The sequence below is a fragment of the Dipodomys spectabilis genome, unplaced genomic scaffold (genome assembly GCF_019054845.1).
Source record: "Dipodomys spectabilis isolate Male_0828 unplaced genomic scaffold, ASM1905484v1 ptg000175l, whole genome shotgun sequence".
NCBI classification, from domain to species: domain Eukaryota; kingdom Metazoa; phylum Chordata; class Mammalia; order Rodentia; family Heteromyidae; genus Dipodomys; species Dipodomys spectabilis.
This window is the reverse complement of record NW_024870852.1, coordinates 4,132,070-4,159,533: the sequence shown is the minus strand read 5'-3', so window position 1 is coordinate 4,159,533 and position 27,464 is coordinate 4,132,070. Positions and strand designations below refer to the sequence as shown.

The 27,464-nt window shown below is 40.0% G+C and overlaps 1 protein-coding gene and 1 non-coding gene across 3 annotated transcripts in view; one reads left to right on the top strand and one right to left on the bottom strand.

The window, feature by feature from the left end:
* Positions 1-10,683: 10,683 nt before the first annotated feature.
* The window catches only part of Plcb1 (phospholipase C beta 1), a 631,005-nt gene continuing 614,224 nt past the window's right edge, over positions 10,684-27,464 (top strand). For both annotated transcript variants that reach the window (XM_042694512.1, XM_042694513.1), the window contains exons 1-2: positions 10,684-10,895; positions 26,660-26,737. In XM_042694512.1, the coding sequence (XP_042550446.1) occupies positions 10,797-10,895; positions 26,660-26,737 (177 nt within the window). In that variant the 5' untranslated portion in view covers positions 10,684-10,796. The remainder of the gene's footprint in view (positions 10,896-26,659; positions 26,738-27,464) is intronic.
* LOC122120572 lies at positions 19,936-20,067 on the bottom strand. The gene has a single exon (XR_006149736.1). It is a non-coding gene; the product is annotated as a small nucleolar RNA SNORA63 (small nucleolar RNA).

The window sequence follows — 27,464 nt, the reverse complement described above, 5'->3', positions numbered from 1 at the left end:
AATGTCTTGTACATTCTCTAACCAGGCTCTCTATTCCACTGTTTTACCATATTGCAATGTTCAAATTTTGGCTCTATCTATGATTAAGTAAAATGCCCCCTCAGGCAAAACTAGGGATACATCTCTCTAATCTATTAGGCATCCTTAAGCTGATCAAGTTGACAAGATTAAATACCACATCAAATGTTTAACAAAATTAATTTGCACAGTTATAAATTATACATCTCAAACATTATTTTATGGAGAACAATATATTTTGCGAGGTAATATCCTTAGATGTTTTTCCATAGGGAGGATTTTGCTGCTAATTGCTTGCTTTTGTTGCTACACAAAGCTAGAGGCCCAAATTTTATATTCATTTATTTCCATTTGTTCTGTCATCATCTGTAAGATATATCCTGGCTTCAGATACACAGTGTTATCTGGGCTTACTTCTTTCGGTTTATACAACGTGAGTGGAATTAATTAAATCTATATATTTTATACCACAGAGAAAGAGCTGGCACATTAAATAAATAGTTGGCACATTTATTAGCAATAAAGGTTTAATTATTTTAAGGACATAGTGCAAGGTTGAAGAAATCTTGACATTGTTTCTTCTTGTAAATTAGGACTTGGCAGACTCTAGCCTACACCATAGTGGAGGAAAGGAGGGATAAATTTGAAATACACACACACACACACACACACAAATACACACACACACACACACACACACACACACACACAGATGCATCCACTTTTATGTACACATTGTTTATGACTGTGTTCAGTCCACAATGGTAGAATTGGGCAACTGTGATGGAAACTATATAGTCCAAAAGCCCCAAAATATTTATTCTCTGACCTTTGCCAAAAATGTTGGCCTATCTCTGTCATAAAATCAAAGATTATAGCTGGGCACTGGTGGCTCATGTCTGTAATCCTAGCTACTCAGGGGACTGAGATTTGAGGATTACAGTTCAAAGCCAGCCTGGGCAGGAAAATCTAGAAGACGCTTATCCCCAATTAATGACCAGAAAACTGGAAATGGTGCTGTGGCTCAAAGTGGTAGAGCACTAGCCTTGAACAAAGAGAGTGCCCAGGTCACTGAGTACAAGCCCCACAATTTCCCGCCAGCCCCCCAATCTCTTCCCTCTCCCCTCCCCTGTCCAAAAATTCAAAGTTTATCCTCTTTCTAATAAAATTAATTTGAATAGATATCAGAAACTAGCATCATCATACCTCAATTCACTGTGAAAGAATCAGGAGTACATTTTTTTTTCAAGATTTAGTTTCTTTTTTTTTTTTCTTTCTCTGTGTAAGAAAACAAGGGCATTTTGTATATGCTAATAAGAGAACTTTTTACTATAATGCTAAGCACATTATTTTCGAAGTTAATCTTTTATTTGTAGCATAACTATTGCCATCTGTTGCATGGCTTAGCTGTTCTTTCCCACACCCTGTACAGGTTTACATATGTGTATCTGATATTTAATATGTTCCAGTGGAAATAAAATATGATTATGTGATGTATAACATTTCCAAAAATAGTTGTATATACTCAACTTGCATAATTGCAAGTTGAATTCAATTCAATTGATTCAAAGGTTTAAAGGGCTATCCTGGTAGCTCTTTTGATGTGTGCAAAATCCCAGCTCAATAGTATTCTCTATTTATATAACTCTGTTTGGCATCACAAAACTGAGTCAACAAGGGTGGATTATTTATTTATGTTAGTCCTTAAAATGTAAAGGCAACTGAAATCTATTTTTTGTCATGCTATTTAATTAGATGAAGAATGAAAGTATGCAAAGCCTTGATCTGTCGGTTCCCTAGCATCTCATAACACCAACATTCACATAAAAAACAACATTCAAGTAAGAAAAGTGAGACTTCACGGTGTCTGTAAATCAGCACAGATTGACATAAATGGTGATGCCTACTCTAATTATATAGCTGCTATGGTAGCATGGGGACTGATTTCTTAATAAAATGCATCACTATGCTAGCTCCCATGTTGTCTATGCTCACAAATACTTGGAGGAAAATTCCTTTCCATGAGAACTAAGGTTTCTATACAGATCCTAGAGAGTCCAGGATAAAGTTATTTCCAATTTTGGTAGAATAACTGAGAACGAGATTTTTTTTTTCAGGAACAGACCCTGCAAAAAATGATATGGAAAAAATTCCAAAAAAATATTTTCTTCCAACTTGTTTGAAAGAGCATTGAAAGAAAGGCAATTAGAAAACGATGGAACAAACCAATAGTACTAGATGCTTCCAGTGTTTCCATCTATGTTGGTTGGGTAAGGTTAGTTGTGACTGCATAAATGAAAGCTCCCGAAAAATGGGAGTTTAAAAAAAGATAGAAATTCTTTTTTTTCCCCTCTTTTATGTGAAATATAGGTGACTCAGGGCAACATGGTAGTTGGGAGACCCAAGGACTTCTAATCCTGCTTTGTTTCAATAGCTCCTGGCTTAAATTCTCATGGTCATTTCATGGTTGGAGCTTCAACAATCAAGTGGACCTTCCAGGCAGCAGGAAGGGGGAAGTGGGAAGGTGAGGAAAGTACATTGCTATACTAAGTGAAGTTGGGATCCTGCTCACTAGTGGATCTAGGAGAATGGATGCAGGGTGCCAGCTAGAAATCTCTGACCCCTTCTTTAAATAGTGACTTTACCCCCCTCCCTCTCCTTAGTATGCTTTTTAAGTTAATTTATTTTTAATTAGTTGTAAAAGAGGTTTCAATTCCAAAAGTCAGGTTGTGAGCACAATGCATCTTGATCAAGGCCATCCCTTCCATCCTTCTCACTCATCTATCTCCTTACCATTTCCATTGTGTGTTGTTATAACCAACGTTATAACTAAGCGTTTCTTCTTAGCTCCCAAAAGCCAGTCAACTGCAGGGAAATAAAAGAATGGTCAAAAGAGAAGCCAGAATTGAAATAAAGGTATGTTGACATTTGTTAAAAATCCTTGAAAAAAATAGAAATAGATGGATATATTTATATATATGTATATACTACCTCTACTGTGTCAGAAATGGTGATTGAAATCTTTGTTATCAGAAGAAAGAAGAATTTCATTTCAGCTTAACTTGGAAAAGAACTATCACTCCAAACAACAAAAATGCTAGACTGCTTTTTTAAAATGTGGATCTACTTATAGGGATCCAAAAGATTGAATAAAATCTTTAGATTCTTTTTTAAAAAATATTTTTATTGTAAAAATAGTGTACAGAGTGGTTACAGTTACATGGGTAAGGTGAGTACATTTCCTATGGAGCATTGTTATCCCCTCCTTTGTTTTTCCCCTACCATCCCTTCCCTCCCCACCTCCCCAACTCCCCCCCCCCTCCCACCCCCAAGTTGTAAAGTTCGTTTTCAACTTTCAACATAGTATTTTGTACATCTCATTGTTACAATGGGTCAACCTGTAACTTTGTTTCAGAATTTTGTTATTTCCCTTTCCCTCCCCAAATTAGAAATATGCAGGGCACAGACATCAAATACAGTGAAAACAGGGATTATACTGTGTGGGAAGAATATACAAGAGAAACAAAGAAAATCACACAACTTGTTTTTTTCTTTCTTGCTATTGTTTTTAGTGTATCTAAAATCTTTAGATTCTTTTGTCTATACACATTGATATGCCCAGGGACTCCACACATGGTGGTTTTATTTGAGGTGAGAGAGAATTAGGATTGTGTTGATTCTTATTTTTGTAAAAATAGAATGTAATTTTGGAATTATATCTGGAAGTTAAAGGGCACAAAAACTGTGTATTGACTCGTGTGTCATCTTTACTCTACCTGAGGGGTCAGAAATGGACAGAGGACACTGGGTAAAGCAAATATGGCTTGTCAGTTCTGAGACACTGTTTCTGCTGTCTACTTTCTCTAATGCCTCCATTTTCTGTGAAACTCCTATTCTGCTGAGTATTTCTTCTTAAACATTTTTAGATCTGAGCTTCCAAATTCTTTTTTGGAAGTGTGTTTAAGGCGATCGGCCAATTTCTGTGAAAGCCTTTGATTTAAATGAAGGATAAAGTAGAGCTTAAATGAATGTAAGGTCATTTTTTCTTATTTTTTCATGAATGGGAAAAAAAAAACCCCACTATTTTTGTAACCTAACTAAAGCAATCTGAAAAGCTTTTATCTTTTGTGTGATAAAATTTGGGAAAATACATTTTTGCTGCTACGAAAGGGTTCAACTAAGCGCCTCCAGGGAAGGGAAAGTATGGCTCTTTTCCATGTGCTGGTGATAATTTTCGGTTGTCTTCTTTGGAGGCCCTGCCTGTCTCCTTGTTTCTCTGGACAAGAGACCTCATGAGTCAGAACTTGGCAATTTCATCAGGATGCATTTCCTTATTTACCATCTCAGATGCGTAAACCTTATCTCTTCTATTAATGTGAAATGCAATAATAATCATGATGCCAGTGACATTTAATTCTTGGCTCAAATACTCTAGAAATGTATTTCTTATTCACATCACTCTGGGGCCAGGGAACAATTCATCAGGGTGACTTTCCACAGAGCTATTCAGGGACTCTGGGTAAGGGAAGCTCAGCTTTCTTTGACTCGTAGCTCCCAAGGTCACCATAGCGATCATCTCTGTCCCAGCCAGTCAGCCAGCCAGGGAAATTTCAGGAAGCAGCACACATGGAAGGTTTTATGTGCCAACGACTATTTACTGTAACACAGATGTGGTTATTACAAAGCTGGTTTAGGGTAGTATTTTTTTCATCTCTCTCCACTATTTTACGAAAAAATTAGAGGACCCTTGATGGTTACAAGCAATTAGCAATCATTTATTCATGATAGAAAAGAGCTTTTCTATTCTAGAAGGTGAGGGATGAAAATGGATATGAATGAAGTTTATAGGATCAATGAAGGCAGAAAGAAGCTGGCTAAATCACAGACTACAGCATGACAATGCTATCTGTGAAGACTCAAAGGGTTATTTTAGGCTCACAAAGGTAAATAATATAATTGTAGAATAATATTAAGTGTGTTAACTACTATTGGTCCATACTATGTGACAGAGACTTACTTGAACAATTTTATTTGAGCTCTATTATAATCATTCTTTAACATGGCTTAGTGTGGTGATTAAATTGTCAGAAACCTCCAGGATTTGATTTCTAGCTCTTTCGCTTACTAGCTGGAAGATATTCAGGGCCAGGATAACCAGTTTATTCATCCCTGCCTCAGCTTCCTCAAGGAAGCTTAATTATAAAATAATAATTGGAAGCTGATTGATAAGATTAATGTGAAGATGAATGCATCAAGAGTGTAAAAATGCTTAGAACAATGGTTTCTCATCAGCCTTGTTCGTCACATGTATTAGCACAGAAGGGATAAGAAAGTTTCCCAAGGTCCCACAGGCAGCCATTGGTAGAACTGGCTGTTCAATTGTGCCACTACTCAAATCCTGACACCTGTCCCTTTCCACTGTGGCAGGCTTCTCATGTGTTATGAACTGGTAGGAGATTTGGCTACATATTATAGGCCAGTTGCTAGGACAATTGAGAACATTTGTATTATACAGTGGTTCAAGGTAGGGAGAAAGTACTTCCATCTGTGTGATAAGTTCTAGAAGTGACTACTGTGGTGGTTATGTGAGTCAGGTCTTAACACCAGACTTCCTAGTCACAAGGGTCAGTTCCAAAGACTTAGGGTGACTTTGAGGTTAATTCACTTCTCTAAGCCTTGACGCTTTTTTTACTCTGGGCCTGGGCACTGTCCCTCAGGTCTTCAGCTCAAGGCTAGCACTCTACCACTTGAGCCACAGTGCCACTTCCGGCTTTTTTCTTTTCTTTGCTTCTGTGGTGCTGAGGAATCGAACCCAGGGCTTCAGGCATGCAAGGCAAGCGCTCTACCACTGAGCCACCTTCCCAGCCCCAAGCCTTGATGCTTTATAATGAGTAAAATACTGAGCACAAACACCATGCATATATATCAGTTTATTCATCAGATGAGCCAAGAATAATGTGATAAAAGCTTAGCCAGAAAGGGTATTCTTTACCACTTTATCAGGAAATCTAGGGATGATTCAAAGGGTCAAGGATCTTAGGAACGAGTGAGGCCCTTTGTATCTTGCATATCCTGATATTTGCTTTTTCATGAGGCAGAGAGTGGAAGAAAGGAAGTGGGGGTGAGGGGGGGAAGAAGGGAAGGAGAGTAAGAGAGAAGAGATAAGATATCTAGAGATCTGGATCCCTCACATACTTTTTAAACCAGATACAGACAATGAACAATGGAATTACTATAATTGGTTTGGACCAATCATGGTTTATTCCCTGGAAAGAAGAGGCCACCTTCCCTAAGCATGGTTGCCAGCTAAACACACAAGGGTTTTCTTACAAGACAAAGAGGGTGGAGAGGTCTGGTGAGTAGTTATATATAAGTAGTTATATATAAGGGTTATATAATGGAGTGTCTGGGAAGTGCTCAGCTTAGTATTCTGGACTCTATCGAGTGCTCAATAATGGCTAGCTTTGCCAACTCCCTGAAGCTGACATTCCAGAGGGCAATTCCAGGCTCTCACAGAACACAGGCCTTCCTATTGTTTCAAGCCAGAACAAAGCACTGAATTTGATGGATCACAGGCCTGGCTCATACAATCTTGGATGATCTTGCAGGTCCCTTGGCATGGCAAAAATCTTCATACTTAAAAACAACATTTCAGTCTTGTATCCTTAACAAAAGGCGTGGGAAATGAGGGAGTCAAATCAAACTTGTTTCAAGCTTCATCCTCAGGATGAAGTGATTTATTCTGTAGTCCTTCTATACCAAGCTGCACGTTGTCTGTTTTTGTTTTTGTTTTGCTGGTAGAAGAAATCCTGCAGTCCAAGTTTGTTTTAATGATAACCCTTACTCAGAATTCTACAGCTTTACTCTCTCTCTCTCTCTCTCTTTTACCTAGCTATTCACTGTAACAGCTGGCAGGGATAAAGAGTGCCTCATGAAACACTCAACCATCCCATTGCCATGATAATGGCGCATAACAAATGACCCCTAACTCAGCCACATTCAAAGATGAGCTTCTATTACTTAGCTCAGTGGGTCTTCAGGCTGGCTGGGTTCTGGCAGACCTAGGATGGATTCCATTAGGGCATATTCCCAAGCTGCAATCTGGGCCTAGGTTTTTTTTTGATTATGCCTCCTTGGGTCAGAGGCTCCCAGATGCAGGTGTGTTTTATGTGAGTAATGAGGAGTTCTAGAGCACTAGCCCTCCCTTGCAAGCTTGTTCTAAGCTTTTGTTCATATCACATCTCAAATACCCCTTTGGACAAAGAATGTCACATTTCCTAACATCAGTGAGGAGTATAAATACAGTGTATCCTATCAAAAACTATGAAGTACTACAATATACTGTGTGGATACAGAGAGGCCTGAATAAGGTCTCAGAGAACAAGGATGAATGGGGGGGGGTAGAGCCCATTTCTAACTCTAAATTTCCCCCCTTTTAGGGGGTACAGACTTAATCTCCTTTGTCTTTCTAAGCCACTGTGGTAGATTAAAACTTATTTGCTCAATAGTCTTCCCATTGAGTCACAGAATAATAAATGAGAGAAAAGGAAAAGAAAGAACAAAAGAATTTGGCAGGATCCATTGTAAGGATAACTGAGAAAGCTTGGATCCCTGAAAACAGAGTTTGGTTCCAGTCTTCTCAGGTAAAGATTACTGTAAGAATGAGTCCTGTGTGACTTTACTAGCAAGCCAAGACCATTGGAGAGAAGGATTCAGGTATTAACTTAGGGGCCAACAAAACAAGCCACATTCAAAGATGAGCTTTTGTTGTTGTTGGTTGTGGGGCTTGAGCTCTGGGCCTGGGTGCTGTCCCTCAGCTCTTCAGCTCAAGGCAAGCATTCTCTCACTTGAGCCACAGTGCCACTTCTGGTTTTCTGGTGGTTTACTGGAGATCAGAGTCTCATGGACTTTTCTGCCTGGACTGGTTTTGAACTGTGATCCTCAGATCTCAGCCTCCTGAGTAGCTAGGATTACAGGAGTGAGCCACCAGTGTCAGGCATCAAGCCAGTCTTTAATGAAAGCCTTTGTGGGAAAAAAAGGCTCCCAGTTACAAAGCAAGACCATGATGTAAGCAGGAGTCAATGTTTTTGTTCATCAGATTTCCCATGGTGATTATAATTAGGCCAACCATATAGCTGGTGATTAATACATTTCTTTTAAAAAAGTGGAACTGTAAATTGAACCCAGGATCTTATATTCTTATATATGCTAAGTAAGTGCTCAGTTACTGAGCTGTAAGTGTCTCCTTCATTACTCAGGCTGGCCTTACATGTGTAATCCTCCTGCTGCTACAAATTCCCATTAGGTGGATTACAGGTATGTGAATTCTGCCTGTCTCAGGAATAATGTTTGGATGCATTGAAATATTCAATAGCAAAGTTCCCCTTCAGATTTTTGGTAATCTTTTGACTCAGGTTAAAACTTTGGTCCATAGAGACCCTAAAGGCAGAGGGAAAGGAAAATAAAAGAATAAGAGAAGGTAATGTTTCTCTTTTTCTCCTCTATTTCCTTTCTTAATGTTTTTTCTTTCCTCAATGTAACATTTTTGAGATGTGTTACATCCTGAGTTTTGATAAATCTAAATACACGTGTTATAGAATGTTTCTGTTCACTCAGTAGTTTACTGGTCTCTTGTTTTTTGTTTTTGTTTTTGTTTTCTTGTCAAACTTTGACCACTGCCAGCTACAGGTAACCACTGCACTGCTTTCTATCACCATAGAATAGCTTGCCTAATTTGGAATTCCTACAAATGGGATCATGTAGAAATGTAGAGTGTAGTCGGCTGTGTCTGGCTTCTTTCAGTAAGCTTAAGGTTTGTACAGTCATCTATCCTTGCCTGTTCATATGAGGGATGATTTCAGTTTGTACATAATGACAGTTTTTGTCTACTAATTCCATTGTTGATGGATATTTTATTCTTTTTCTGTTTGGAATTATTATGAAAAAAGCTACTAATGTTACTGGACAAGTCTATATAGGTGTGTGTGTGTGTGTGTGTGTGTGTGTGTTGCTGGTACTGCAGCTTGAACTCGGGCCTCAAGCTTTGTTTTAGGTCTTTCACTCAAAGCTGGGCCTCTGCTACTTGAGCTACATCTGCACTTTTGGATCTTTGGTGGTTAATTAAAGAGTCAGGATTTGTCTGCCCTGGCTTGCTTAGAACCTTGATCCTCAGTTCTCAGCCTCCTGAATGGAGAGGATTACAGGCCTGAGCCACCAGCACCCAGCCATTTTCAATTCCTCTGGGGGGGAGACGACAACAACAACAACAACAAAACCTAGTAGAATGTCTGGGTAGTGGACGTTCAAGTTTATAAGCAGCTATTCTCCAAAGTAGCTTCACGATCTACACACCCTCCAATAATGGATGAGAGTTTCAGCTGCTTCACATACTACCAAACATTTGGCATTAATCAATTTTGAAAATTTGGTCCGTTTTTTTCTTGTCCTTCCACCACTTCTGTGAAAGAGAACAAACTACATTCCTAGATCGATGCTCCAGAATGAGCAAGTTTATACACACACACACACACGCACACACGTGTGCGTGTGTGTGTGCATAGGTCTGTATGTGCATGAGAGAGAGAGAGAGAGAGAGAGCAGGACTGGGGTGTATCCTGGAAGGATGGTACCTATTTTCTTGGGAAATGTAACTTTTGCTTTCATCAGGACGAACTTATTACCTCAAAAACAACAACAACAAACCAACACCACTTAACCATTCCCCCACCGCACAGCCAGCTCTCCTGCACGTAGAGATTTCTCTGAAGAGCTCTTCTACCAAGCTCCTCAATTGCTCTCTTCCCTGCTAATAATACCAGTTCTCTTGGGAGGAAAAAGAAAAATCTGGAGAGCTCCAACAACAAAGGGAAGCTGTGGACTGCCTGGGCTCCCTCCTAACACCCAGCTTTCCCTGCCAGGTAAAGGCACAGAGATGCTTTGCAGGGTGGCACCCAAGTTTCTCTCCTGGAGAGCACCTCTAAAGGGACCCGCCACGGCTAGCCTGTCACCCAGGGCTCAGGGCATGCTCAGAGGCCGCGCTGGAGGCGCAGGCGTTGGCTGCAGTAGGTTCTAGTAGCCGGGAGGTGTCGCTGCATCCCCGCTTCCCGGCGATTGACCCAGCGCGCAAAGTTGGGCTGGGAGCGCGGGGAGGGAGGGGGGGAAAGGAAGGACCGGGGCGAGTGAGCAATCGAGGGTGGCGGCGAAGGGAGGTGTGGAGGGAGGGAGGGAGGGGGGGGTTGGCAGGAGGAGGAGGAGAGGGAGGAGGGGAAAGAGCCGGAGGAGGAGGAGGAGGAGGGGGGCGCCGAGCGTGTGTCACTCGCTCTCTCCCTCTGTGTCTAGAGGATGTGCTGAATGGTGTGCGCTTTGAGGCGGCGGCGGCGGCGGTGGAGGAGGAGGAGGAGCAGGATTCGGCAGCGGCTGGCAGCCCGGCTCGGCTTCTTTTCGTCTTCCGAGAGCCTCACCATCTACCGCGGGGTTCCAAGCCCGCGTCCCGCCCGGGGCATGGGCACGGCTGGGCACTGCGCCCCCGCGCGCCCTGCCTACTGATCGGCTTCGGGGAGAGAGAGACCGAGAGAGACCGAGGGAGGTGCGGAGGCCAGGAGGCCGGGGAGGGAGGGGGAGAGAAGCCGGCCCCCTGGGGTGGGGTGTGTGTGTCGGGGTGGGAAGCAGAGTCCGGCACCTCGGGAGCAGAGACGAGGAGAGCCCCGCGCCCCAGCGCTCCGCGCGCCCGGTCTCCGCCAAGCTCGCCCGGGGGCCGCCCGGAGCCTCGATGAGCCCAGATGGCTGGGGCTCAGCCTGGAGTGCACGCTTTGCAACTCAAGCCCGTGTGCGTGTCGGACAGCCTCAAGAAAGGCATCAAATTCGTCAAGTGGGATGATGTAAGTATCGGGGTTCGGCCCGGTGTCGAGGCGCTCGCCGGCCGGGGCACAGCGCGGGGCGGGCGGGGAGGGGGGGTGGACGGGCTGCGTGGGGGTGGGGCGAGGGGCGCGTTATGCAATGGGTACGTCGCGAGTGGGGCCGGAGCGGCCTGAGGGCGCCCGGTGGGGCGGGGGGGGGGCAGCCGTGGAGGTGGGCAGCTAAGGGCAGGCGCTTTGCGCGCGCTCCCGGCTCGGCAGGGGGTGCAGAGTTGACAGGCTGGCTGGGGCTGGCAAATCGCCCCTTCAGGGTCTTAAGTCTTGGGGAGGAGAAGGGGGGCGGTGTCAGTGGATTCAGAGGGGGGGGGGGGCGGGCTTTATTTATTTATTTATGGCCTGGTGACGGGTCCGGAGAGTTTGGAAAGTGAGCAGTGTAAAGTTGGAGGCTGCTGGAAAGCAGAGGGTATTAAGTAGGCGCGCCCCCTTCTCTGCCGGCTAGTGCGCTCCCTTTTAACCTCCTTTGCCCCTTTGCTACAAGACAGGGGTTCCCCGAGTGTCTTTCCGACCGTGGTGGCTTTTCTGCCAGCCCACGTGGCAGAGGACACAAAGGTCCAGCCGACAGGTGGTCGTGCTGCCAAACTTTAGCGCCTGACTCCTGAGCTAGGGGGGCCCTGAGGAGGCTTGGGGTACGCACACCTGGGAAGGCGTGCTGAGCACCAGGGCCTGGGGGGGTGGGGGACGGGGGCATGAAGGGTGTCCCGGAGGAAGTCATGGGCTTGGAGACAGGTGAGGAAGGGCAATGTTTTTTTCTTTTTCTTTTTTTTTTTTTTTTTGAGAAATGCAATGGCTAGAATATTCACTTTGAAACAGAGGAGACAAGATGTTCCCTCACCACGTCCCTGAGCCTTTTTGCCAGGTTGGGTGGGGCAGAGTCCCGGGGGGGGGGGGTGCCTACATCTCGGGCGCTTTCTATACAGTTCAGTCCCCAAGATTTCAAATGACCTCTTCCTCCTGCCTTCCTCTGGAGGCAGTGAGCCTCCATGGGCATCAGTAGATCTCTCCGGACACAGGTGAACTTGGGGGGAATCCACCTATGGTTGCAGTCCATAGGGTGTCGTTCAAAGGATGTGATAAGAACAACCCACTGGAAGAAAGCCTAGCTGTCAGAATGCAAGGAAATTTAGATCCAGATGACTCATACGTATCTTAACCAGAAGGAGTTATAGGAGAATAAAGCGTTCTTCTTGCTGAAAAGATTTTTCTACCTAGTAAATTATAGCCTGTTATCCTCCAGGGTATTTTTCTTTAATCTTCTTAAGCCAATTTCCAGTGTCTGAAAACAATTTAAATATTCCAGGTAGTGAATTCAATTACTTAGCCGAATGAGTCTGTGCGTATATTTTGTCCAGTTGGAAGCGCAATCAGAACTTGCAGTATGAGCTCCAGCTTCCTTGAAATCTTATGCCAGTTATTAAATGAAGGCAAGGATGTGCACGTGCATATTTTTACCACACACTTTGCATGTTTCTCTTCTCTGTTCCAGCCTAATTGGACCGGAAGCTTTTTGTAAATAGAAGAGAATCTAAACAATAAATTCAGAAACGCGTTAAATGCTTTCTTTGGGTCAAGAGGAAAAGAGAGAAAACTCCGTTGAAAAAATAGACCGGTCTTGTCTATGTTGAAATCTTTATGTAGGGAGCAAATGTGATGATGGGTTTACTGAGAAAGAGTGAATGTCAGAGGGAAGAGAGAAACAGACTCGGCTGAATATATATATAAAAAAAGAGAGCTTTGTCACAAGCTCTATATTTCTTGTAGAGTGATGATTTGAAATCACATTTCAGTATAATTCTTCAAATTTCTTATTTGGGAGAAAACAGCCAATGTGACTTTGGGAATGAAGGTGTATGAAAATACATTTTGAGATTGCCTATAGAGGCTATTTGTATTATGTGCATTTATGTAACATATTCATTGCCCACTTATTAGTAACAGCCATGGACTATGTCCTGGAGTTTTGGAAAAAGTGCATAAAGTCCCCAGCAGGGATAAATGATAAAAACAACAAAACAAAACAACAACAACAACAAAAAAACCACCACGGAGAAAGAGATTAAAAGAATGGGCTGAGAACAGAGAACAGAGAACACCATCACAAGAATACCATCACAAGAAGTGGGGTAGAACTCTTGAGCATTATAGCAAGAGTTTTTGGAGATTGTCTGTGGGAAGGATACAGGCACCAGGGAGAAAGCCAATTCTTGTGTTTAAAGACAGAACCTGAATTGTACCAAAGAGACAAGTTATCAGAACCATGATGAACTCCTTGGCAGGTGCTTTGGTTCTTTTGCTCTCTGTGGTCTGTGGATTTTGTTAGTGTTGCTTTTATGCTCCCTAGAGAGTACCCTCGCTATTCTTTCTAATTCATATTTGCCCTGCTAGAATTGACACAGTTTAATCTCACACTTTTTGTTTTGCTGCATCTTTGTAAAGTTGTCCATAAAAAGAGATCTAGATCTTGAGTCAAAAGCCTATGTTTCCTGCTGGTTTTCTTGCCAGTTAGCTGTATAACTTTAGGCAAATAGCTTCTTCCCCTCCGAATCCTTGATGCTTCTTGTTGCAAAAGTGTGGTCCTGTCAACAGTTCTTTTCTATTGCAACTAGTTGGAATAGAGTTGCAACTAGCCAATGGGATAGAGTAGTGGTTCTCACACATAAGCATCCCTGAAAATCACTTGCAAGGCCTTGTTCACACTCAGATTGCTGAGTCTGAGGTAGGATTGAGAATCTACATTTCCTACAGGTTCTTGGATGCTGCTGCTGCTGCTGGCGGTGGTGGTGGTCTGGGAAATCATGCTGTGAAAAGCACTGGGATCAAGTTTGGGAATCAACTTGGAAAGTATGACAGACAGATGACACAACTCTCTGGCCTGTGTGTAAATTGGTGCATTTAATTTTTAATCTTTTGTGTTTACATTTTGAGAAATTCCTTTAAAGAAATCAAATGATCTCAGTGACATAGTCATGGACTCCCTTTTTGAGATTCCTGAATGCTCTGATATATCCTTGATGTCTTCACCCATCTTTGTCCATTTCTTTGGAATTGTTGACATGCAATGCATCTTTATCTTTCTTTCTTTCTTTCTCTCTCTCTCTTTCTCTCTCTCTCTCCCTCCCTCCCTCCCTCCCTTTCTTTCTTTCTTTCTTTCTTTCTTTCTTTCTTTCTTTCTTTCTTTCTTTCTTTCTTTCTTTCTTTCTTTCTTTCTTTCTTTCTCATTCTTTTCGTTTCTTTTCTTTCTTTTTTCTTTTTTTTGCCAGTCCTGGAGTTCGAATTCAGGGCCTGGGCACTGTTCCTGAGCTGCGTTTTGCTCAAGGCTAGCACTCTACCACTTGAGCCACAGCGCCACTTCTGGCTTTTTCTGTGTATGTGGTGCTGAAGAATCTAACCCAGGGGCCTCATGGATGAGAGGCAAGTGCTCCACCACTGAGCCACATTCCCAGCCCGAAATGTGTTTTTCTTTTTTTCTTTTTAGGTTTTTTTCCCCCCAAATCCTAGTATGGTAATTGGGGAAATGAAAGAGGTCTCCTAATAGGACTCTGTGTCATTGATGAAGATGATTGTTTTGTCTTTCCTTTTGACACTGGCTTGGAAAAAATACCTCCTATTTTCTGTTCCCAAAGTTCTTCATCTCCTCCTCTAGGCAGAAAAAGAATGCTTAAAACAACTTAAAACCTTTCACAAATCTGATCTTCTTTCAAAGCTATAAAAGCTTGCTTTCTTGTCTATAAAATGAAAGCCTGGGGATCCCATTAAGCATAACACATAACAGGACATTCAAAAGTGATGCGTTTGAGGCTATTTAGGGTTGTGAAAATATTAGTTCTTGTTTCTTTTTTGTTTGTTTATTTAATTGTTTTGTACTAGTACTGGGGCTTGAACTCAGGGCGTGGATGGTATCCATTATATTTTTTTAACTCAAGGCTAGAGCTCTGCCACTTGAGCCACACCTCTTCTTCTTGCTTTTTGGTAATTAATTAAAGATAGGAGGTGCATGGACTTTCTGGCCTGGGCTGGCTTGGAACTGTGATCCTAATATCTCAGCTTTCCAAGTAGGTATATAACATTACAGGTGTGAGCCACTGGCTCCTGGCTTGGATTTCTGACTAGAAGAATAAGCAGGTTCTCCCTAAAGAACTGCTTAAATGCTCCCACAGATGTCCATTATTTTTTCCTGTTTAGAGAACATGGTAAATTTTTCATTGACAATCTGTAACTGTAAATGTGAGAAGACAACATTGTAAGAAGGCAATGAAGATATGTTAAGCCTGTAGTCAGAGTGTACCATGCATACCACAAAATGTACCAATCCTGTGTCTTGCTCAATTAGTTTTCACAAAGTGAGCGCTCTTCATATCAACCCAAGGCCAAACACAGAATCCCATGCTGAAGAAGTCCTTTCCAGTCCTTAAATGCCCTTCTAACAGAAACTTCTAATCCCACAGTTGGTTTTGCTGGTTTTTGTTCCTTATGAACATGAAACCAAACCAAACTTCTTCAGCCTAAAGCATTTATTTATTATCATGGAATTGCTGGATAATAATAGCACAAGTGACTGATCCTTAGTTTTGATGGGCCTTGATTAGGTCCTTTATCTGTGCTAGAATGAAGCCTGGTATACGGAATGTCCCCCAAAGAAATAGTGACACACAGCTCTAGTAATTTAGTAAGGACTCGCAATGCCTAGAGGCTGTGGGTGACTTGCATAGCAGAGCAGACTCATACTCTGTTGTTACTGGGATATATTTTTTTCTCACACATGTTTTTCTCTCTGGTCTTCTTTTGTTCTATTTCTTGGGTTTTGTTGCTGGGGATTAAACCCACAGTTGTAGTGCATGCCAGACAGGCATAGTCTATCAAGAGATACCTCTAGCCCAGCTGTTTATATTTTAAAAAATCATATTACATCTTTATTCATTTATTTTCACATGTAAAAAAATCAGAGCAAAACTCATGTAATGTCAAATTGACCATTTTAAGGTAAACAAGTGAATGCGCTTACAGTGTTCTACTCACAACATCTTATCCAGCTTCAGAACAACTAATGTAGATATTACCCACGTATTATTTAAACAGAACAGGAACATTTTGCTTTTTGGCAGACATGGTAACCTGTAGTTAAATGTTTCCTTATCAGAATTGTTCCTTGTTATCACCAGCAACAAGTACCAGCAGAAATGGAACGGATTGATTGTGGATTGTTGCCTGGCACTGTGGGTCTCCATTTAATACATTCTCGGTAACTGAGAACGTTCATTTTCCTGTTACTTGAGCTAACATTAGATTTTGTAGACTTTTACATCCTACCATACATTCCATAAGCTTGGACAATTTCTTTTACAAATTTTTACAATCTATTTCATGTCTGATCCCCTAATCAAAACCAGGTGCTCCTATATCTCAGTAGGCAAAGGGACTAATGCACATTATTTCTCAGATTATTTGCTTATAACATTCTAAAGAAGCCAGAAATACTTAAAAAAACAAACTGAAATTAGATATAAAGGATAGGTAGGGGCTCTTTAAGAGCCATTTCTTATTGTCATTTGATCTCTTTTTAAAAATTATTATTATTATTATCTTTAGTTGTACAGAGAAATTACAATTCAACAATCCAGTTCTCTGATCTCTTTTAAGGTCTAGTATTTCGTTTTCTCTTTACCAAAATGTTTATATCAATTTTGGAAAATTTTATTTTGTATTCATGAAAAATGATTCAGGTGTATATATTAATTGATGTTGACTAAATATATTTGATTAAATTTACTATATATTTATATTATACTACAAATTTCCTAAACACTATTGCTGTATTTACAAATACTACAAACTTATTACATACTCCACACTTATCAGGAAACTATGATATTGTAGATTGGGAAATGATCTATTGTATAAAATGAGACCAAAAACCCAGACATTTGGTATTAGGACAATTAAAAACCTCCTACATCTGTTTTGCATTTTAAGAGCTTGTTTTTGTTCACAGTGTTTTGTTTCTTTTTATTGCCTTGAAGTTTTATGAGCAAATGCAGGGGGAAAAGGATTAGTTAGCAAAGGAAATGTTTATACTAAAACTAGATATGGTGGCACAGCATTGTTACTTAGAAGTTTTAAGAGACCATTTCGCTAGCTATGAACATAAAATCAGATTTTCTTTTGAACTTCTCTGTGAACTGGATTTTGGAAAGCTAATTATAGTGCATTTAAAAGACATGGCCATAGAAACTTTAAAAAGTGTTGGAAGTCCACAGAGAAACTCAATAATTGCTCTAGTAGATTGAGAAAACTTAAAAATGCTAACTTTGATCTTTCCCAGTTGTTCTCTACTGAATACCATTGAGACTTTGCATCCATCCCTTTTTACATCCTCTTCATAGGACTTTCAATAATATAAAACCTAGACTTCTGAACTAACATTTACAGCTAAGACTCTGGCTGCCAATTAAGTTCCAACAAAGAGATGAACCTACATGAAGTCTGGTAGAGAGAAGTGTGAAAAAAGCCACCTTCCTAAATTACTTCTGCAGCTCACATAGCTGTAGAAGAAATGGCATGTTTGTGATAGTTTTCAAGTGCCTTTGAGAGGCAAGGGTGACACTGGCAGCTCTCTGTTCTTCATTTATGCTTCCTTTTCATTCAGCTAAGTTGGTATTTGTGAACTCCCATAGTTCCTTCATGGACTTGGACCACTGGTTTGAAATCTCTCACCACTGCTTAAAATTTTCCTTGCTATGCTATATGTCAGTTTGTTAGGTTCCAAACCTTAAGTAGCAAGTATATTTTCCAAAATATAATTTGCTTCTTTTCCTGCCTTCCACCCACCCATTTGTTTACCTTTTTAGTATTCCTACTTTAAAGATATATTGATGCCTCTTATCAGATATTGTGTTAGTGTTTTGGACTAGTGTTGATAAATATTTTGGCTCCTGTCCTCATGCAGTTTCTATTATGGGTGAGATAGATGCTAGGCAAATGAAGGTATAAAATCTTTGTCTAATTGTGTTAAGTACTACAGGAAAACGTATCAGCGCAGTAAGTATAAGAGGCATACAGGTTTTCCTGGATGAATTCCATTTATGAAAAGAGCAGAGTTAGAAGGAAGATTTCGGCCAACACGAGCAGAGAGTATGTTCCACTGAGGGAAGAGTATGTGGGACAGAAATGGGATAAGTAAATGGGGAATGTGGCTGAGGTAATGCCTTCCTATGAACTTATTTGGTCCTGGCAAAGCTTTAGGCATATCTAAAAGTCCATTAATCACATAGTGCTCAGGATCTGCACCACTGACATTGAATCCAGGGGAGTTTTTTTCTTCTTTTTCTTCTTTTTTTGAAGGGAGGGAGGTCCTGACCCATGAATTGTAAGATGTTTAGCAGCATTCCTGGCCTTTATGTAATAGATGCTAGTAGCATGTGTGATGATCAAAATTATCTGTAATGTTGCCAAAAGTCCTCCAAGTTACAAAATTGTCTGTAGTTGAGAAACACTAATTAAAATGATACCTTGTGGTCTTAATTGATTTAAAATGTATCAGGTTCTCTGTCTCTCTCTGCTCTGTCTCTCTTTCATACACACATCACACAAATGACCACTAAACACATGAAAAGATGTTTGACATCACTAATCATCACATTAATTGCAAACTAAAACCATAATGAGGAATGGAAGCCTGGGTCAAGTAGTAAAGAGTCAGCCAACTAGGCAAGTCTAAGGCTTTAAGTTCAAGCTCTGGTACTGGTCAATAAATAAATAAATAAAACCACAATGAGAGTTGTGTCTTGAAATGATACAATGCACAGGTTGATGAAAGGGTCGGATCTGGGCTTTCATTTTCACGAATTTGGTGATTTATATACCTGATGATGTGTCATATTGTGTAGACGTGCATGTCTTCACTCATGTGTGGTCTCTTGTGACAGCATGGAAACTTGAGAATCACTGTGAAGTCAGAATGGAGGTCAGCCATGGCCAGCAGACCTTCCCACAGGTGCTAAGGAATGCACCATGGACCTTTGGTCCTTGAAGTTACACTACAAGTTTAGGATTATACCATAACAAAAAGTACCACAGATTAGGTGGTTAACACAATACAAATGTATTTTCTCACTGCTCTGGAGGTTTAAAGTCTAGGATCAAGGTGTCAGTGGGGTTACTACTATCTTCTGAGAGCCATAAGAAAATGATCTGTTCCAGGAATCTCTTCCTAGTACATCTTGGGTGTCTGACTACTGGCTTACTCCTCTGTATGTCTGTGTCCAGATTTCCTCTTCTTATCAGGACATCAATCATATTAGCTTAGAGCCTACCAGGGAAACCTCATTCTTAATTTAATAATCTTGTTGAGGTCTTTATCTCTAAATAAGTCACACTTTGAGGTAATAACAGTTCAACATATGAATTGCTGTACAGGGAGGTGACATGATTCAGCTCACAGCATCCTTTAACTGAGGAAAATGTAGCTCAGGAGGTAGTGACATGTTGGCTCAATTTAGTTAATTGAAAATGGACAAAGATACATTTTTTTTGTGGTCAGTGGTGGGGCTTGAACTCAGGACCTGGGCACTGTCCCTGAGCTCTTTTGCTTAAGGCTAATACTCTACCACTTTGATCCATAGCTCTGCTTCTGCTTTTCTGTTGGTTAATTGGAGATAAGAGTCTCATAAAATTTCTTACATGGGCTTGCTTTTCACTGGGGCCCTCAGATATCAAGAGTAGCTAGGATAATAGGTGTGAGACAACAGTGCCAGTTGAAGAGACATTTAAAAATAATTAGATATTAAAAATTTGATGGAAGCTGGGCATCAGTGGCTCACGCCTGTAATCCTAGCTACTCAGGAGGCTGAGAACTGAGGATCATGGTTCAAAGCCAGCCTGGGCAGGAAAGTCTGTGAGACTCTTATTTGCCTGGAGCTGAAGAGCACAGGGACAGTGCTCAGGCCCAGAGTTCAAGCCCCATGACTGACAAAAACAAAAAAAAAAGATGGTAAGATTTTTTTTCCACAACATATAGGAGACCAAGCATCCCTGGCTGCTACAGAGGTATAGCAGACAGGTATAGTTAAGAAACAACCTTAATTTAAGCAGGGAGAATGACAACAAAGCACTGAGCAGCTATATTGTAGTCTAAATCCTGCTGTGATGGTAGTTTTATGGAAAAAAATCCCACCCAGACCTATGTAATTGAAATTGGAATTGTCTAACGAAAGAATCAGGTTGGCTTTGGGACAAAGATTTTCCCCATAAGGAGCACTCTCTTCAAGGTTTGGAGCTGTGTTGCCTAAAAGTAATATAATGTAAGCCATAGTTTCCACTTCTAAATTCTCTACTAGTCACATCAAAACAATTTGAAAAAAAAATGGGAGAAAAAGGGTTGGAATTTATTTGAGTAATATACTTTATTTAATTTTAACAAGTCCTCACCATCGAGTATTATGGGATATTTCATATTCCTATTTTCACTCTTACTCTGACATCAAGTAGCACATCTTTAGTTGCAGTAGCCACATTTTGATGGCTCTAGCCACAGCAAAGTCACCACGGCTCACAGAACAGACAGTTCACTCAATGGAATCATCTCACTCCAGGAAACAAACAAAAAAAGGTCGTTCTTGGGGGTCCAAGAAAAAAATCTTTCTTTTTATAAAATATATGTTAAGTACCAGCATCCATACAGCATAGGAATAGATTCAGGATATTTATAACATTAACATTTCTCTGGGGGGGTGGTTAGGATAATAAATGTCTAAGCATCCTAGTGGGATAAAAATGGAAAAAAAATGTTGAGAAACATGATCTAGAGTGTGAGTTTCAAGGTTTAATTTCTAATTCTTTCCTCACCAGCTTTGTTGGCTTTCTTATGGCAAATTATTTAGCCTTGGTTTATTTGTGTGTAAAATAGGAATAATAACACGATCCACCTGTTAGGGTTTTTTCTTTAATACATATAGCCAAGTATTGCTAAGCAGTGGGGATAATCCTGAGAACTGCACCATTAAGTGATTTCAAACGTTATGAAGTACACTTACCCAAGCCACTATATGGTCCAGCCTAGGCTATGTGCTGAATGAAGCCTATTGCTTCTAAATTACAAACTTGCATAGTCTGTATTAAATATTATAGGCAATTGAAACAGTGGTGTTTGTTATACTTAAACCCCACATTAAGCACAAACAAGGTAAAAGTAACAAGCAATAAAAATATTTCTGTTCAATTATAGTCTTGTGGGACCTTGGTCATATATGCGCTCTGTAATGCTCATTGTTATGCAATGTGAGATGATATTAAAGAGGAAAACCATGTGAAATTCATCTCACAGCAATTGGCTCAGATCACATGCTAAGGATATGTGTGTTATAAATTCTGCCAGAGTTTTTTTGTAAAAAGTATTCTGGTCTTTGTGTCTTTGACATTGCCTATACATTTCTTTAGAATTTATTAGTAATTTCTATCAGTTCATTGCAAGGCCAGTTATTATTATAAAGAGCTATCAGACATTCTAATGTTAATGTTGATCCCGGTGACTCTTTTATTTGCTGAAAGATTTCATATTTATTTGGATGTTTAGATTGATGGTTCAACATATTGTCCTCAGACTATCCATCATTGCTCCTAAAGCCTTTTTTAAAGATTCAAACAAGAACTTCTTCACATTGATGAGATAGAGAGGTGGGTGAAATGGGTTCTGTCATATAAAGAGGCTAATAGATGGAAAATTACTGGATGTCATTCACTCAAAACTGGTATGTCTTATTACTGTCCTTTTTGTGTGAGATAGATGTTTACTGGGGGAAAAGATCTTACAAAATAAATAAAAAGTTGAATCCTTAGTAAGAGGCAGTAATGCACTTACAAGATAGGGATTTACCTACATTCTGAGCTCACAGGTGTAAGACCTTTACTTCACTATATTCCTGACCCCAACATCTTGCTCATTATAGTCTTACAACCATTGCTCTCAAGACCAGCAGTATTAACCATCACTGTGACCATATTAGAAGTGTAGATTCTCAGTCTGGGGATGGAGTACAGTAGTCAGAGCGGTTGCCTAGCATGTGCAAGACCTTGGAAGATTTGCAGCACCAAGAAGCAAGCAAAAAAAAAAAAAATACACATTCTCAGATTCCATTCCAGATCTAGAAAGGCACAGACTCTAGGAAAGGGGCCCAGACATCTCTGTTTTTAACAACTCAGTGATGCTAATGAACTTGAAAACTTCAAAGCCACCATCTTCTGGAAGCCACATCTTTCTATTATTGAAGGAGGGAGCATGAATAAAAATTGTCCCTCTGAGAAACTTCATTATTCTGTAGTGCTCTGCTCCCTGACTCATAACCTGTCGGCAGTTCCCTGGAGAAATGAAAGATGACCACATATTTCAAACTTTAGTCCTGGGCATCTATTCTGACAATTAAGAACACTTGAGATCTGGGTTGTGTGGCTGTTTGGGTGTGGGGAAACTAGAATCTTTTTGCAGCTATGTGGGAGGTAGGGAAAAAGCAGGTAGAATGGAAAATGGGAATTTGTGTATTTCTGGGTCAAACCCTGCCTTGCGTGGCAGGAATGCCAAGTTCCAGCTGATCTTGGAATGTGAGAGGTGATTGTGGAAGAAGCAGGCAGGGAGCCGAGATAAATCATCATTTCACAGAGGAACTGTGACCGGCCCGGAAGAGTAGGGTCAAGAAAATATTGAACAAAGGAGTTTAATTTTGAGAAAGGAATAAGCTAGAAATAGCAGTGTCTAAAACAAATTAGGAGGCTAGTGCATTCTAAAAAAATCTACATCTGAGCCGTTTTGTTCTGCTCACTTAAATATTTGATTGTTTGGGATCCTTGCAGTACTTGTCAATGAGGATTTTGAATTGTGCCTTGTCAGGTCCCTGATAACAGAAGAAGCTGACCTGAAAATGATAAGTTACACCTACAGGTTAATTCCAGTTGATCTGAAAGTGGGAATGTGTGCTGTGTGCAGACTGTCAGATCTTTCAATCTGCCCACTTCTAGAGGACATGATAAGACAGGGCTGAAAATGTTGCTGTGATTTATTGGATGTATTGCTGTGAACTGTTAGGCATGGAAGCCCACATAAAGAAGCTTCAGATATTTTTAGGGCTATTCTTTCATTTGAATCTCAATTTTTTGACACCTCGAAGTCACCTCGAAGGTTATAAATCCTATCTGAAATTCTGTGCAATGGCATGATCCTTGTAAAAATCTCTTTTTCGAACTACCTGTTAAGAATGTATGGTAAGTGCCAGTTGCAATGGCTCACATCTGTAATCCCAACTACTTGGGGAGGCAGATATAGGGAGGATCATAGTTTGATAACTACTTGTGCAAAAAGTTAGACTCCATGTCAATCAGCAAGCCAGTTGTGGTGGTGTGGACCTCTCATATCAGCTATGAGGGAGGCTATAGGTAGGAGCTTCGTGGGCTGGGCTGGTCTTGGAGGGAAACAAAAACCCTACCTGAATAATAATGAAATGTACAAACAGACTGGGGTCATGAATCAAGTGGTAGAGGACCTTCCCAGTAAGAGTAAGGACTTGAGTTCAAACTCCAGCATTACCAGAAAAAAGGGAATAAAGAAATAAAAGAAGGGAGGGAGAGAGGGAGAAAAGAGGGAGAGAGGGAGGAAGGAAGGAAGGAAGGAAGGAAGGAAGGAAGGAAGGAAGGAAGGAAGGGGAGAGAGAGAGAATGTATGTTAGGATCAGGATAATTAAGCATAGAACAAACCAGAAGTATTCCCTCTGTGTACACAAAAATGATTAAAAGCAAATTCTATGGATGTATTTAAAATTCATTGTTTATACCATCATTGGTCACAATTGCCAAAAGGTGGCAATAATCCAAATGTTCACTGACTGATGAGTAGATACACAAGACATAATGTAAACACAAGAAGAAACATTACTCAGCCTGATAAAAGGGAGAATGCTTAACAATGCTACAACATGGATGAACTTGTAGGGCATTATGCTATGAAAAAAGCCAGAAAGACAAGGACAAATCTGTACAGTTCACTTACATGCATTATATAAGATAGTCATATTCTTAAAGGTAGTTGATGGTGTCTTTTGTGGGATGTGTGGGTGTTGGGGAGATGATTCTAAGTTATTGTTTATTGGCTATAAAGTCTCAGTTTGGGAAGAGGAAGATGGAGATTGGTGAATATTGAAAGATTGTTCTGGAAGTTGATTCACAATACTGTGAATGTAATAAATGTCTCTGAACTGAATACTTTAAAACAACAGATTTTGTTATGTACCTTTTATATTTATATTTGAAATAAAAAGTATAACAAGATTAAACTACAATTAATATTTAATTAAACTACAATTAACTAGTTATAATAAATGTATACAGCTAGTTACATTAATTATAATTTAATATAAATATAGCTAGTTATAATAATGATAAGCTTCTATCTGTAGCAAGCATTTGTATCTTACTAAAATTACGCTAGTTAATTTTAACAACAACCCGATTAGATGGGTATGGCTACTGTGACCCCTCCAGCCTTTTTTAGCTGTTTAAAATGAGGCTTTAGAAAGACTTGGAAAAATTATATTAAGTGAAATAAGCCAGACCCAGAGAAACAAAGGTTACATGGTTTCCCTCACTTGTGGTAGCTAGAATTAGCCTATCAATCTGTAGGTAAACATGTTGTTGGGTGCTATGCCGGCAGATGCAAGTGTATTAACTGAAATATGATAGATTCTAGGGAGATCTCAGATATTGTCATTTCTTAGAATGACAAAGTCAAAGCCCAACAAAATAAGCACCAAGAAATGGGTACTTGCAATGGGAGCAGGCAGCAAGAGGATAGGGTAGATGAATGAAGAGAGCAATGGGGAGAATTCATTGCCTATACTACAAAATTTACACGAATACGGGAAAAGCTGGGTGGGGGGATGATAATAGTGAAAAGGATGACACTGATCCAGATGCATGTGCTCATAAACTGCTTTGTTAAATGGCAACTCCTTGTAACTGAATAAAAATAAATAAATAAAATGAGGTTCTGAGAGAGGAGAGGTAGGAGTTTGATCCCAAGAAGACAGCCTCTGGAGGAGCTGGGTTCTTAACATAAACTTTACCAAGATAGCTTGAAACCATCTATACTGCTTTACCAACTGGGAGGTGGGGGTGGGGGGGGGTGGGGGGGTGGGAGGGGCGGGGGAGGATCGGGGGGGGGGGGGGAGGGTTGGGAGTAGGTAGGGGAAACAAGTTCCAAAATCTCTACGAGTTCAAAATTTCATTTCAGTTGTTCTTTCAATAACATATTAGGCTATGATGCAACTGCAGCTATTATGGATAGGAAAAGGTTTAAAGAATCCTAGCAATTTATAATCTCTTTATAAAATAGAGTTCCTGCAATGGCCTGCGTATTTTGGTATAGGAATCCACCTTTGGTGACATGGTATCATGCATTTTCCTGTGCAGATGGTATGCCTTTCTGAAAGTTGCCCAAAAGAAAGAACACATGTTTAAAAAATGTTTGATATTAAAATCACACTGAATGTAATTTTGTTTTACAAAGTGTAGGCTTTAACCTCAGTCTGCTAGTCTAGGATGTCTTATTTTAGCCTGTGAAACATAAACTTGCAACAATTTGGCTAGATCTTTCCAAATATATTGAAGATGGCCTTATTTACTGTTACCTTGGAAACAGCAATGCCCAAATGCTGTGCTTCCTTGCTTTTATACAATTAAAATTTATTTTATGGAGCAAATGTAATTTAAATATCCTCAAGGATGGATTTTAATGAACTTTAATCATGTAAAATATGTAATATGGTTAGTGTTAAAATTATTTAGGAAACCAAATACGGCTTTTTATTATTCTTATTTTATTTTTGAATTAACACACATTTCTGATATGATGGCGTTTATTGTGATATTTACATAAATTCATGCAAATGAACTTTGAACCAGCTCAACCCTTCCAATTTTTCCCATTCCTCTCTCCTTCCCTTCATTTTCAAGTAGAATTTGGTGGGTTTCAATGTTCTGTCTATCTATCCATCCATCTATCTATGTCTGTGCAATGTCTTTTGATCTTCTTTGCCCTTCAGTATCACTATCATCCTCTCCTCCTTCCCGTGATCCCCTCCTAGACAGTCTTTATTTTATATTTATGTCTAATTACTATAGATAGACCTTTACAATGGAACCCATAGCAAACCTTAAAAACTTGTTTTAATCAATAAATACACCACTGACCTTCTTCTTTACCAGTTATGTAATCTGAATATTAGTAAAGGACATAAATTTCATTGCCAATATTTCTGTAAAGATAAAAGATGCAATGTCTGATTTGTTTTTGAACATTTTCTTCCTTCCTTCCTTCCTTCCTTCCTTTTTTCCTTTCTATCCGTCTGTCTCCTTCTTTCTGTCTTCATTTTCTTTGTCAGTCATGGCGCTTGAACTTGGGTCCTGGGTGCTGTCCCTGAGCTCTTTTGCTCAAGGCTAGTGCTCTACTTTGAACCACAATGCCACTTCCTGGTGGTTTCCTGGTGGTTAATTGGAAGAAGAATGTCATGGACTTTCCTGCCCCTGCTGGCTTTGAACTGGGGTCCTCAGATCTCAGCCTCCAGCACCTGGGGAACATTTTCTTAATAATTGATGACAGTAGAGAATCTCTTATTAATGATTACTTCAGTAACTTCTGGGAAGGACTTTCCATAGCAATATGTACTGATGTATTTTTTTTAATTTTGCATCTTTAGGACTCTACTATTGTTACACCAATTATTTTGAGGACTGACCCTCAGGGATTTTTCTTTTACTGGACAGATCAAAATAAGGTAAGAAATTAGATACATTTTTCTTTCACTTTCCAGTTAATTACTGATTTGCAAAGTATTTACTGAATAATATACATATATTTAATTCCCAGATGAATTTTTTTTGCAATTTATTTAAAGATCCTGCTTTGAAAGAACATCAAAAGTCAAATATCTTAGGACTTTTCATGCATGCCAGTTGGACATATTGGATTCACTAAACCCTAGAGCAAATTGGTGGTTTACGTTCAGGATGAAAACCATGAGCACGTGAATGACATTTAGTGTAGAACATAATTAAGAAATATTTCTGATTTAAGCCTTCATCCATAAGAAATGCAGAAAAATCATAAGGAAAGTCCTTTGAGACCATGACTTTGGCTTTTTCTTTCTCTCTTCTCTCTCCTGTATGTTCACTAAAGGTTCTCCCAGAATCAACAGGAATTAGACCTTGATAACATTACTCTTATTAGAAAATCAAGGTGAAGATTCCTTTAATATTTCCCTCCATTTTGAAGTATCTTCCCAAATTAGCTTTCTGCCCACAAAACTGTGAATTTAGTATCTCATTTATTATGAAGCCATTGATGATTCTCTACTGAATTATTTAAAAAGAAGATAGATCCTAAGATGTCTTTGATGTTTAATGGGCAGTTAGAAAAGAACATTCATAGGAAGTGGTTATTATTGTCAGAGTTCTACACTGGAACCTGAGAGGTTCAGAATGTAGAATACATTGGTCCTCTGA